This window comes from Diplotaxodon limnothrissa, linkage group LG12, assembly GCF_057381915.1.
Source record: "Diplotaxodon limnothrissa isolate DT_005_m linkage group LG12, D_limnothrissa_male_GT1.1, whole genome shotgun sequence".
In the NCBI taxonomy this organism is placed as follows: Eukaryota; Metazoa; Chordata; class Actinopteri; order Cichliformes; family Cichlidae; genus Diplotaxodon; species Diplotaxodon limnothrissa.
In genome coordinates, this window is record NC_140607.1 from 2,455,578 (window position 1) to 2,469,966 (window position 14,389).

The 14,389-nt window shown below is 45.0% G+C and overlaps 1 protein-coding gene across 1 annotated transcript in view; it reads left to right on the plus strand.

Moving 5' to 3' along the window:
* Positions 1 to 10,837: 10,837 nt before the first annotated feature.
* The window catches only part of nr6a1a (nuclear receptor subfamily 6, group A, member 1a), a 32,641-nt gene continuing 29,089 nt past the window's right edge, over positions 10,838 to 14,389 (plus strand). Inside the window, exon 1 of the mRNA XM_085367770.1 lies at positions 10,838 to 10,960. Within this exon, the coding sequence (XP_085223896.1) occupies positions 10,945 to 10,960 (16 nt within the window). The 5' untranslated portion in view covers positions 10,838 to 10,944. The remainder of the gene's footprint in view (positions 10,961 to 14,389) is intronic.

The following is a 14,389-nucleotide window of genomic DNA, read 5'->3' on the forward strand; positions in this document are numbered from 1 at the left end:
CAGGGCTCCTAAAGGCCGAGGTGAGGCGCAGCCAGCCCGTTGCCTCTTTGTCTCCACGCTGAATCCAGCGAGACCGGCGTCTCCTGGTGTCTCTGCCTTTCTGATTAGAGATCTCCTTGGGGAGTAATGACAGAATTGTGCTCCTGTCAGTTCCTGCTGCTCAGAGTGGGCTAATAGTCATGTTAGCGCATGCAGCATGTCATTAGCTCTGCGCTAGTAGCCCAACGAGGGGCGAGTCTGTCATTTTGAGTCTAAATCACAGGGCGGGTAGGCCTGAGATCACAGTCACAGCGGTTCTCTGTAGCTCCAGTGTTTCCGCCCACCCTCCTCTGCCTCGCTTAATATGCACCGACTTACACATACTGTATTAACTCTGAGGAATTACTGCGACGTGGGCTGGAGAAGGCAAATGGAAGTCAAAGAGAGCCACTCTGATGGCTGCTGATACAGCGATCATTCAATCAAAATCCTAATTTGAAACACACTGCTTATTTCTGACTGTGATTGGATGATTCATGGTTATCACTCGGATGATTAGCAGGCTTGCGTAGCATCTATCAGAGCATGGGCTAATCTGCTTTGATTATTAGCCTCTAAGCCTTCCTTCCACGCTGGGCTTGTCGGGTACGGAGTGATGAGAAATTGCGCTCTCCTCGTGTTTGTATTAATCTATCTGCGCTCACTCGCCAAACTGATAATTGCACGGCCCAGGCTTCAGATCAGCCCCTCCGCCGAGGAATGTTTTCCTGTAGCCTTAAACATGCAAACATTCCTTTGCACTCGTGTGTAACGTTCCAGCGTATCAATCAGTTTTTACAGAGTAGATAAAATTTGCACATTCTTACCGTGACAAACAAAATCTCCACCCCTGTTGGGTTACATTAGTTTCAGGTGTTTGGGTTTGTTCTGCCCGAGGGATGCTAGTCTGGTTTGGCTCTTCCCCTCTGCGGTTTCTACTGACCATCAGTGGACGTGTGCACCGTCAAACCTGAAGAAAGTCTGCTGACGCTTCAGCGTGCAAATCAGCCGTCTGCATGGAGCGTCTGTTACATGTATGTATGCCATGGCAGAATGCTTCTGTGCACAATAAAAACTTCTGCACATTTTCCAGCTCATTGGTCACAGTGGGCTTTTAATGCTAAGCACAACTTGCCCCGCAGCTGAAACTTTATGGGGAATAAGCTGAGCATGATATATTTAAAAAAACGTTGAAGCCCGTGGCTCCATAAGAAGATAAGAAGTGGATCTGTTTTTTGATCCACGTGAGGCAGATCTTAGCAAAGCCGTGGGTTGATCCGTGAGTCTGTGGGACGAGCTGATAATTGCGAGCGAGCGTGACCGTGTTATACAACACGTGCGCATCTTCACTCGGCGCCGTGACCTTCTCCGCTGAGATTTGCGTCCGCCTAACTGCCCTTTTGCTGGGGCATGTTGTGTAAGTGAAGGGGCCACGACGTGAATAACATTGGTATTTGTGCAACATCCTGTGTGCTGAGTGGAGAACTAACTGGAGCAGGAGAATGGCGCTGTTCGGCGAGGTTCACGGCTGTTATTCCTACAGGCCATGAGCGTGAAAGCAGCTAATGACATCTGACAGTTCTGGAGCAAGAAGAGGAGGGCTGGACAGAAGGGGGTGGGGGGAGGTTGGGGGGGTTAAGAGATAGAGGGGGTGGCTGTGGGAGAGTATGGGGGGGGTGAGAGAAATAAGGGATGAGCTCGGTGTGGACAAAGCAGGGATGAGGGATACGGGAGGGGAAGGGCTAAAGAGGCGAAACTGTTGGGACCTATTGTTAGCCACTGTAGAGGACGGCCTCCCAGTGCCGCCACTGTGGGCTTTTACCTCTATCAGCATGAGATGTCCAAATATTCTGCCCAGATGTCGTCCAGACCTCAGAGCTGAAGGTTGCCAGTCTTTAAATCTTCGATGTCCACATCCAGACTCCTCCCTGAGTTCATGCAATGGCTGCCATTTTGAAATGTGCCTTTGAGGGAATTCCAGAAACGCTTTCAAAGCATCCAACACGCTTACGTCCTCGCAGATATGTTTAGCCCCCCGCCTCCTCCAAAAATACCCCCCAAAAATCACCAAAGTGAGTTACCAAACCCCCAAAACAGACAAAAGATTGGGTGTAGAGGTGGGGGGTGAGGATTGGGGCGTGACAGATGGAGGGAAGAGGGAGACGAGTTGGGATCCCACTGTAACGTGACAGACCCCGGTCCCACCCGAGCTTCAGCACCACTGCTTTTGAAGAAGGCGTAGCAGGCGTCCTGCTGCCAGACTCACCTGTGAACCCGACATCTTATTGTCTCGTCCTCCTTCAAAATAAAGGCGTGAGGTTTACGTCTGCTCGCCGCTTCGTGGCATTCAGACAGACACGTGTCTGCGTTCGAGTTGCACAGCGGGTGTTGGGTGCCCCCAGCTGTTTTGTACAGTGAAGTCTGGGGTGGGGTCTCCACTCGAAACCCCGACTGTAGGTTGTACGTTTGGGCTTGTCTGCATTGGTTTGAGCTGTGTGAGTATTTTTATTTTGCTAAACTTTCACAAAGCTGCTACAGAGAACTGTGAAAATCATTTTCAGTCTCCAAAGCAAACGAATTATGTAAACGGGCTTTTGACAGCCTCGTACAAATATCTGTACTTTGATCCAAAGCAGTCGTCCACCAGTGGAAAAGAAAGCGCTTCTGGTAAGAGAAAGCAAACATCAAAGGTGGCGCTGGCTGTTTGGCTGTGGATGAGACGAGCAGCAGGCGAAGCAGCCCTCAGCACCCTCGAAGCTGCTGGCCCACATCTATACATTGTGATGGCTGCGGTCACACGCTGCTCTGCAGATTGTTGATATCTGTGAGTGAACAAGTCACCTCATGCTGCTGACTTATCGGGCTCTTTGTCTCCTGAGCTCAGAGGGGCTCTGGGTCTGTGTGTGACCACCCTCTGCTGGGGGATTGTGGTACAGCACCTCCATCACCACTATAGCCTGACGATGATGTGATGGTGCGACAGAATGTTTTGTTTTAACGAGGTAACGTCTTTCAGTGCTTTGGTGAAATGATACACACGTGTGCTTTGTTTCCCACTGGGCTTAAAGGCAGCATGAAACCAAAGTTTGGCACTAAGCTGGGATTGAACACTTCATGCAGCTGCTTGCATGAACGCTGTCCTTCAAAATATTCCACAGTGTATTAACAACGGGAACAAGTGACTGTGTGGTTACCAAGGTTACTGCTGTAATGTAAAACAACATCATTCAACATCATTGGCATCGTCACTGCTTGTGTCTTAAGGCAAGTGATCACATTAGTTACTCCTGATGTATATGTATGTAAACATGATGGCAGAACAAAATCAGAAGAAGAGAATCTGTAATAACTGCTCACAGCATGGTGATATCACATGTGCTTTACAGCAGAACACACAGCAGCTGAGTTTCACACCGGGAAGGATTAACATGTAATTTTAATGACTTTGCTATCAAATTATTGCCAACTCATCAAAACCGAGAGAGAGAGGGCGTCAGTCAAACAGGGGTGTGTTGTCACTTCTGGGAAACTCACTGTGGAAAAATCAACAGGGCATGGGGGGGGGGGAGTCCCTCCTCCTCCTCCTGTCCTCAAGCTTGTGACGAAGCCATGATTTCACCTTTGACCTTTTGTCATGCTGACTTGGCCCACTGTTCCCACAGCTTGAGCATGAAAACTGGTCAATATTCATTGTTTCAAAAGCTAAATGAAGGAAGAGCAGACTGGTGATTAGGTTTTTGGTTTCACGTGACATAAAAAGACTGAGTGAGCACTCGCTGTGAGTGCCTTTGATTTTTTTAATTTAAACTTTACAGAGTTAAAAATGTTACAGAAACTCTAAGTGTCCCGTGACAAACACTTAAGGTCACCTGAAGGAACAGAAACGGATGCAGCACTCTGTCAAAATATAAGCTAATAAATATAAAGAGTCACATGTCGTGTTAACAGGCTTGTTCAAAGGGCAGGCAGTTCAGAAAGCAGTTTCATTTCATGGTGTACTTTTGTTTTAATTATATAAAAAATTAAAACGTCAAAGATGAAGCAGCTTGAATCAGTCTGCAGAAATGCTGAGTGCCTTGCTGGGTTACATGCAGTCCGCTGTTCCTCTGCACGTCTGTCTTTAGCCACGTGCAGCTGTCCTGTCAATATGTTAACATCTGCAGTCCCACCTGACAGCCGTGCCGACGCAGTGATGGCACCAAAGGAAACCACGAAGCTTCATATTTATGAGTCATCCTGGGTAATGATTAAGATCAGCCTCCATCAACATGACTGCGTCTTTTTGAAATTCTGGGTTACTTTGTTCTAGTAAGCTGACTTTTAGCAGAAAGTAGAATTACATGAATGAACAGCTTCTCGTATAAAGTAGCTGTTAGACATTGAACTTTGATGTTTTAACCTTCCATGTGTTTAATGACAGGTTGGCATAATGATGGAAACGCCTACTTTGACTTCCCGGTGCAAGAATATCTGAATATGTGTGTGAAACAGAGGTGTTGCACTTCACCTTGCTTGAACGTTAAAGGCTCCTCCTGTGTGTAACGGGCACATTGCAGCTCTGAGTTTGAGACCATTAAATGCCAACATCAGGGTTTTGTCTCTGACAGTTCAACAGCTTGTTGTGCAGTTGCTGGTGCATCCATCCAGCAGTCCTACAGAGAGATTTCTATTAAAGCAGAGCTACAGAGAGACCACAGGCCAGTGTTAGTGGGGTATTTTAATCGGGATCAAAGGAATTCTGGGAAACTGGTCACAGATGAGGTAGCGGATGAGGAGAGTATTAAAACACTCGATCTTCAGGTGGGCAGGAAGAAGATCTGCACTGAAGGTTACGCTGTTGTTTGACATGCAGCCTCATTTGGACTTGTTAGAGTGAGTGTTAGTGTTACAGCCAGTAATATTACTGTTAGATGGATGTGTGAAAGGCTGTGAGATACTGAGCTCAAATCACACTGGGATTCTTTGTTTTCCTGCTGGCTGCAGGCAGATGTTACGCAACCTGCTGGCTTTTTCTTTCATTGTCTTATTGTTTCTTTTGCCACATTTTTGATTCATTATTTGCTTTGTTTTTATATGAATTTACTTAATTTATATTTCATTTACTACTAAAAACTGACCCGTGGTTTAGACGTTTTAATGCAAGGAAGCAAACTAAAGCTAAGCAGAGCGTGGTGACTGCACAGGAATGGACGCACAGCGATGTGGCAACCAGAGCTTGAGGAATGTCAGCAACCTGGAGCAACGACTGGAAAAACACCGAGTTACTCAGAGTGGGAAAGGCCCAAGTTAATGTTATGTGGAAATGTAAAATAAGCCAGAGAAAGTGGCTGCTAAACATTTATCGCAGGCAGAGCTGACCTGAAGATGGTCTTTAAGCGAATAGTCTGGACGTCATCATCTGTCATTTTCCTGTGATTTGAAGTCAAATATTTAAAATGTGACTTTCAGCTTTCATTCACAGTGTTAACAAGAATATTCCCGTTTATGAATGACAGCTATTTTTATACATCGTCAGTCGTTTTCAGAAGCCCAAACATAACTGGGAGAACTGGTTGCAGCTCTGGGGCTGGCCCTGCTTTGTTGTTTAATGCTTTACATTATGGGACTTGATTTTCTTCCCCACGTTGCTTCCATAAACAGATCCCATGAGATGGTTTATATTAGCATCAACATACACTGATCGATGCAAACAACATAAAATTAGCATGTTTCGTATTTTGCGAGCTGCATTCTGCGCTTTATTCAAATTGAATGTGATGAGCCCCACGCTGTCCAAACCCCGGACTACACTCTGACCAGCAGATGATTCGACCTGTTTTTATATGGCTGAAATATTTAGAAATGGATGTAAAATAAATTGCAAACATAACTCAATTCATGACGACTGGCTTGTGTGATTGGCTGTTTTTGGGCTCGCTCAGTGAAATCTGGAGACCAGGTCACCTCAGTTTTACCGTTTCTGCCTTTGGAGCGTCCAGCGAGAGAGCAGCCGCATGGATCCACTCATCACCCAGTGATTACCCCCCACACTGGTATTAATCATGAATATAAGCGTCTATTCCACTGGCTTCCAAGGTTTTTCAGCCTCCTATAGAAAATGAACTCCTTGTTATCACATGGAGATCTGACTGACCGAAGGTTACACTGAGACTGATTCATATTTAATAAGAAAGCCAACAAACCATCAGCAGTTCGGCTCGTCTGTCAGTACAATATTACAGTATTAGTAGTGTTAGAAACCCAGATGTTGATGATCTGAACATCAGGAAACGTTGGCTGTAATCTGACACTGTCCTTATAGAACAGTAAACCTGAGGTGACCTGTTTTTAAACGTTATTATTGAATACATCGAGACGAAGCGCTGTTATTCAGCCTTTTGTGTTAGGTGTGTGGGTCCAAAATAAAATTGTGTGTAACTCATGAAAATCCCACCCTTGATGTGGTCTCATTCATGTGCGACCAAAAGACGCATGGATTTACCAAAACACAAGAGAAGGCTTTTATTTGGCCTCTGAACATTCATCATTGAGAACAACTTTGCTCTTAGGAGGAGTTTGTGAGGGTTTCTGTGCTGGCCTTTGGCAGGGGGAGGCGGCTCGTTCCAGGTTTCAGTCCGTAGATCAGCACCTCAAAGCTCTGAAGGGAAAAGAATGAAAGCTAAGTGTTAACAACAGTCAGAAATAAAGAGCTGTGGGTTTACCCGTCTGTGTTTCAGTGTAGAGCTCAAATGCTAGAATGGATGGATGCTGCCGATTGCTTTGGGAAATGGTGTGTATGTTTGCAGGAGAGCGAGAGCCGTGCCGCCTGTTTTTCTTGAAGCTCTTTGTCTGAAGAGTGGAGAGGTTTGTGACAGTGTGGAGAGGGGGAAGGGAGCTCAACCAGAGCAATGCCCTTTGTTACCCAAATGTTCAGGGAAATCCAGCAAACAAGCCACAAAACGGCTCTTTCCAGCTGACTTTGTAGCACATCAGCGTTTAGGAACAGAACTTTGATTTGTTTTCAAAATGTTATGCAAACATACAGCATTTTAGCCTCTCATGAAACATGCAGTTGTGATACTAAGAACTTGTCTTTTTCATCATGTGAAAATCATGCATAACCCATGCATAGTGTTTGATGATTTGATTGTTTCCCCTGGTCTCAGAGCTGTGAGAGGAAGCCTGATATCGACATCCTTTGACCCTACACTGCAAGCTTCCACACATTCACTGGCTGCTGACTGCATTGACCCGACATGAAGTTAAAGTTAAAGGGATTTCATACAGTGACAGCATAGCCAACAGCCCAGGGCCAGGATAGAGAACAGGCCTCCCATCTTCTCACATACATCTTATATACATACTCTGACTTTAGCTGTAGTAAGTTGAAGCGTGAGTCTATTACATGTCACATCGTTTTATAGTAAGTATTTATGGCACAGTGTGTGATGACAACACTTTGTGTCCTAATGCCGCAGACAAAAGCAGGAAGATCTTTGATTTTAGCTATGCTGTTATGCAGCCGTAGCCAAGGTAACTGCCTCCTCTGAGTTAGGTGTGTAACCTGGCAACAGCTCTGACATGTAACAGTAAGTGTACTGTGATAATGAAGCACCATTATGACAGCGCTGTGATCCTGTGAACACATTTATTGAAGTGTTGCTGAAGATGATAGTTTTCCTTCATCCAGCTGCTGCCCAACCTGTGCATTGTTGCCTTTGCAACCGTGGCTGCTCGTTCACGTCGTATATCGCTTCAGTTTTATCTTCATAGTGCACATAAGCAGCTGACTTGGCAAGAGTGGGAAGGAAAAACTCCAAAACAGACTCATTAAAGGAAGTGTTTGAGGCTGCTGAACAAAAGAGTACAGGCAGTGCAGGACTTAACAACGTGAGACTTAAACTGTATTTGCAACAACATAAATACTAAATACTCTGTAATAGTGGATTCACAAAAGCTCTTTAAGAGCACGTCTGTGTAAAGACCCAGATTGTTATCAAAGAAAGTTGATAACACTAAATAAATCACTAAACCCTTCCTCAGATCACCTGTTCAAGTTTGTAGCTGCACCCATGCACTGTCAGTTTAACACAGGCTCAAAGGTAAAGTTAAATAAGTGCACATGCAGACAAACCCTTCTTACTACACTTATTATGTACCGCAACTTTAACCTCGACTCAGATCCAGACATGGGAGACAGGGGCGTGTTTGCTATTTGCCCTATGAGCAACAGACATGTTGCGTTTGTGTCTCAGCAGTGAGCCTGTGAGGTGTTCAGTAGGCAAAGAGTGAAACTGCATCACGGATGCATCACAAAAGCTACACAACTGTCAGAGATGCACATGTGATACAGGCACTTCTAATGTTTTGCATGTCTGTGTTCGTTTGGCTGTGCAGTCAGTCTGTGCTCGGTTCCACTCGGTGTGATTTGAGTTATATATTTAATAAAAATGTGAGCGTGGCGCACGTTCAGTGCCAAGCAGCATAGATATGTGTGGTCTGTGTCAAAGACAGTCTGGACCTCTGAGGGGCAGAAAAACCAGAAACTGTTAAATAAAAAATGAATAAATAAGATCTAAAAACACATTTTTGCTGATTATTATTTATCTGTTTAAGAAAAGAGATTTTATAGAAGAATGATCATCAGCTGTACACACACACACACACACACACACACACACACACACACACACACACACACACACACACACACACACACACAGTTTCCCAGGCCCATCCCAGGTAGCGCCTCCCTCCCCGTGACCACAGATAGGGCGCTCGGCGCTGTTTTGTCTCCCATTGACTTCAAGGTTAAAGGCAACAGGGGTCATTATGCTGTGGGAGGATAACTGCTAAGGTCAAGGGTGACACGTGGTACATCCCTCCCCCACTGCACGGCGCAGGTTTGATTTGTCATCAGTATCGAGCTGATTCCACTTGGAGTAAAAATATTGTGTACCAACACAGCCTGTGTCTGTTAGCATTAAAGTTCTTCTTCCTGCCGAGGAGACGCTGTGTGCTGCTGTGTTTCCTGTGCGTAACCTTTGAAAATGTCTCTTAAGCAGGACTATAAAAGTAAATAAAGGGTTGCTATGAGAACAAAGGTTTTATCTTGTCAGCTCCACAAAATCTGCAGCAAAAATCTGCACGTGTAAAATTTGCAGGTTAAGGATGGTTTTCTCTACGTTTGTCCCCTGGTGAAGAATTTTAATCCTCGAACGTGCATGGACAAATATACTGGTCAGGTGCACAGCTATGTTTGATATCCAGCAGACGACACACTTTTAGGTTTTCTCTCTCTCTTCTTGACAGATTCAGTTAGATTTTGGGTTTGTTGCCCAACCACTGTTACTGTAACACACAGATATTCTTACACATTATCAAACTGTGTAGTGATTCAGTTGATGGAACCATGAATTCTGCTCTCTGAAGGGAGAAGTTTGGGCGTCAGTTCCGCTCGTTCACCTCTGACTAACTGAAGCGTTTGGAGCGCTCGTATCAGTGTCTGGACTTGAATCAGACTGAGATGCTTTGCGATGAATTTTACAGGCCGTTCATGCCTGAAAACCCTCCAGCTGCATCAGTCACAGTTACTTTTTCACACCTTAGAATAACTTAAAATAAAAACTGCATTTTGTTTTTACTCTGGTTATTTCTAACGTTACAATTTGTTTGATGATCTGAAACATTTAGGTTCAACAAATATGCAGAGAAATAAATCATCACGAGGCAAATGCTCCTTTTTGGTTCACAGATCAGCAGATTCTGAAATACTCAGAGCAACAATTAAGTAACACGTTGTGATGCTTGAACTTCAGCAGGTCATCCAGAGAAGAAGAGCTCAGCCCACAGTGGATTTTGGGGCTGATAACAGGGAAGGATGCGTTAGGGCTCCTGTGATATTGGGCGTATACTTCATGAGAGCAGTGGTCCTATTATTAGGATATCTATAGAAGATTTGGAGAGGAAAATGCAAGAATGAAAAAACATCTGTAAATGTTTTACTTTTTCCCAAATGAATTAAATTCTAAAAACAAATTTTAAATGATCGATTACTGTCGCCCGTGCTTTCTCTTTGGACAGCTCCAGTTAATCTAACTGGTTTTCAGTGCTGCTAACATGGTTTGGTTGACTTCTAATGGTAAGGAAGGCCAACATGGAGCTGGGATGTTGCAGCTCTCACCAGGGTGTTTGTTTAAACTCCTGCTGACCCTGCTAAATGACTCATAATCAGATAATAAATATTTCCACCGTGTTGTGAAATCAGTAAGCAGAACCTGGCTCCTGGTTACCATCCTTACTCTAATCCACGCAGCATTAGTGAGGTTTAGAGGTCGGACGGGCAGCTTCAGCATGAAAACATGTGGAAGGTGGGAACGTGCAGGAGCACAAAGTGTCTCCGTGCGCTGCTGTTTGGCTTCCTGCTGTGCTCACTTTGTAACCAAGCAAGGTGTGAATCTTTAACCTGCTTCCCCTGTTTCGCTGAGCGCTTCAGTTAGTTAATGTCATTGTGTTTTGCCAGCTTGAACCTGTGTTTATGCTAGGGCATGCACGTCCTCCTCCCAAGTGCCAGAGGGGAGTTAAAGGGGAGGCTAATTTGGGTGTGAGGGCTGGGAAGAAAGGGCGGGGGCAGCATTGTTGAACGCCAGTGAAAATAGGACTATCATTTCCACTCAGATAACCCCTGGCTGTCATTGGACCACAAGCCAAGCGGTGACCCCGGGGGCTTGAACTCTTGCCGGTCATGTGACCAGGCAGTAAAGTGACCAGTGCTGATCTCTCTGCGGTCAGAGAGGGGCAGGCTGTCGAGGAAAGAGGTTGGTGGGGGAGAGAACAGAGGAGCCGGGCAAAGAAACCGAGAGCAATGTGGAGAGCAGGCCCAGTGGCTTTTTCCTTTAGCAGAGTCCATGCTTGAATGGGGTCCAGGCAGACTGGGAGAAGCATGAAATGGATACATGGGAAGGTAAGCAAGGATCACTTTCTTTCCTGAATGCGTCCCACGTACAAGTAGTGCAACTACATCTGAGTGGAACTGAGAATATATTTGAAATGTATGAATGAAACTCAAACTGCAGCACTGTTGATCGTCACTGTTGGTTTCTGTCTAATATTTCGAGTCTGAATGAACAGTGTGATGCGTACTGCTTGTGTGCAGGTTGGCAGGATAAGGCCTTTATGCTGTAATTAGTTAATGATTTTCAGGCCGGGCTAATGAGCAGAGAAAGCCCAGCTTGTCAGAGCCTCGCTGGCTTCCAGCACTTTGTTTATGTGCTGCTTGTGACGTAGCTGCAGCTGCACGGTGCACCTCCATATGTGCTGCTCACTTGATATGTTTTTCTTCCTTTTGGCTGTTTTATGCAAATGGTGTTGTGTGCTGGGACAAGAGGAAATGTCAAAAACAACAAACTGGTTTTTGGCACTTTCCACACTTTAATTCCGCCCACCACACCACCGCTGCTCCTCCCTTCCTCCTTCCCTTCCTTGTATCACAGGAATTTGGAATGGGGTCCTTTCTCACTCTTAATATCAGCCCCACGTGAGAGGGTGTCTTTTTGGGCTTCGGTCACATAACGTTTCAGCTCAGCTTGGGACAAATTGGACGGAGGTCCACAGACACAGCGCTTTCTGGCCCTTCGATCGATGTTTTCCTTTAAGGACTTTGGTTTGGCATGTGGAGGGAGCATGCTACTGTACTGATCCCCTCCCCCTCCTTTAATCCCCTCAGCCTGGTTGGTTTGTGCTCAAGCTGAATTAGGGTTAAATAGCACTGCTGCACCTCAACACCAACACCTTCTGTTTGGCAGTAGTTCTGTGTGTGAGGAGGATTGTATTAAGCCCAAACTAATCATGAAGGAGAAAGCAAGCATAAGAGGTTGTTTATGTGGATGAAGGGGGCAGAGGCTGTGTGAAGATCAATAGTAACAGTGGGGGGAGGTCAGGGACTGCTGTGACTCTGTAATGCTCATCTATAACACGGCTAAAGACGCTTCTCAATGCAACCACTGCTTTTCCCCTAATTTCACTGTGAGATATCTGCCGTCTCTCCCTGGCCACGTGAAGCCAAACGCCAGCTCCATCACGCTGTGCATCTTTGCTTTCTTGTTGTTTTGCAAGGGTGTGTTATTTCAACTGCCCCTGCACCCTTCCCCCAGGACAAACACGGACACACACTCCAACAGGATAAAACTTATCTGATGATTTGCAAATGCAGTTTTTGCCTCTGGGATTATTTACAGAGAGCGATGTGTTTACTTCAAACGAGGCAAAACTGGCAACTGATTTTTAATGCAGGCAAATTTACAATGTTTTGGCCCCTTTTCTGTGTTATATGGGAGCGGGAGGTCATCCTACTGTGTTTAGGAGGTCCCGTATTTTAATACACAGCAGATTTAGCACTTTTATGCAATTGTGTATCGCAGGGCATGGGCTGTGAAACTTCCCACATGGTTTGCATCAGCATGAACTGGCAAGTTAGACCTGTCATTAAAAAAAAGAAGCTCAGGGCCAAACAAGCTGAGCTTCAATGCTCTGCAACACAAATGAGAGAGGAACAAGGTGCATCTGAGACTCCAACAAATCATTCCTCCGGTGCATTTCTGGATACTTTTCCACAAAACCTTTTAGAAAAATGTATCAAATTATCACAAGTGTTAGCAAATTCCTGAGATGGCACAAACTGTCCAGACATGAGGGAATATAGGAAGAAGTGGGAAAAGCACGAGGAATAAATGTGTTTTTAAATAACAAGTCTTAGCAGTTTATGGACTCACATGTAGAACAGGTCACCAGGTTATCAACATCATCACGTCTAAACGCTGGGCTCAGTCTGCGTGGCTCAGCGGTCACATGGTGGATGTTTCCATGTACTTAGCAGCAACATTTGAACATCGGTCGCACATTTAATGGCAACAAAGATAACAATGTTTGTTTTCAACACACAGCTCCTTTTACATAAAAAAAGAAAATAAGAGCGGCTGAGGGAAATATTCAGTCGGACACGAGTTTCCTGGTTATTCTGTGCGGTTCATGACTGTAATAACTGGGAGCTTGTAAGACTTCCAATGATTCCTCCTTCTGTGAGAAAGCAGCCCGTCAGTGTTGTTTTTGTGCAGCATTAAGCAGCTGCATAATAAAGGACTTGATAGTGAAACACTGTTGATATTTACCTGATGTTTCATTAATACAGAGATAAAATAAGACGTCTGTATTCCTGGTGTTACAGTTTTTCTGTTAGAATCTTTCAAACAGGTCAAACTTTCTTAATATTCACCATATTACAGGGTTAGGATTGTTTGTGAATATGTAATTAAAAACAATTTTTCTGTTAAGTTAAATTCTTAAAGCTCGTTAAACCATAGAAGGCTTATCAGTAGTTCAGTTGGTAAGCTTAAGTAGAGTATTGCCAGCCTTTTACTAACATGCATATATGTTTTAAAAAACATAACACCAGCACACTTTACACGGAGACACAAGACCTTATGTGGAATTAACATTTGCCAAATAAACATTTCAAATCTCTTTCAGATGAAAACAAAGCCGAGACAATGAGTCAGACTCCTGTGGTCTCTTCCCCACAGAATGTAACAGAGTGGCATTACATGCTCCTGACATTAGCATTACATTAATATGGAGCCTAACTTTGGTGTGGTATTACTCAATGCTAATGACGTAACCTCTGAGTGTGGGTGTATATTATCAAGACAGCAATGTCAACAGGTCAGTATTGTTCTCGCTGATGAGCTCAATCTGCAACTGCATGCACATCGCTTTCAAGATTAGCATCACAGTGTCGGCCGCCAGGAATGTCAGATCAGAGTCCCAAAGGGTCTTGGCATGCCTTTAACCTCTGTGAATGTGGTCATGTACATTCCTGTCATAGTCGCGGGACACATCCTCCCCTCCTTCGAGCCCCAGGTAGGAGAGATAAGCTCGAGAAGAAAAAGAGATACGAAGAGGAAAATGAGAGGCTGAGGGACGGGAGAGAGGGAGGGCGGCGGAAAAGTACAGCAGATTCCTGCAACCCCCGATCCCTGTCTCAGCTGGGCATGATTGTGATGGAAAGCCTGAGACAAAAACCTGAAGAGAAAACCCTTCATTGGCAGGCACTGCTCTGTCAGCCTCTCAAAAGGCTGCTTTACACTATATATCAGCCTTTGTGTCTGTGGGATGTGGACAAAAGGGAGATTTGGCCACGATACATCTCTGTTCCCAGCATGATGCAGCTCAAAGAGGGTCAAACCTGGGGACCTTCCTGCAGGAATCCACCATTCTTACTGAAAAAGCCCCGTTCGTGCACATTCAGCTCATTCGCTCAGACTCTTTATATTTATTACAGTGGACGTTTCCTGGAACTCACGGGGAGCAGTGAGGAGATGCAGGTGATGCTTGTTTA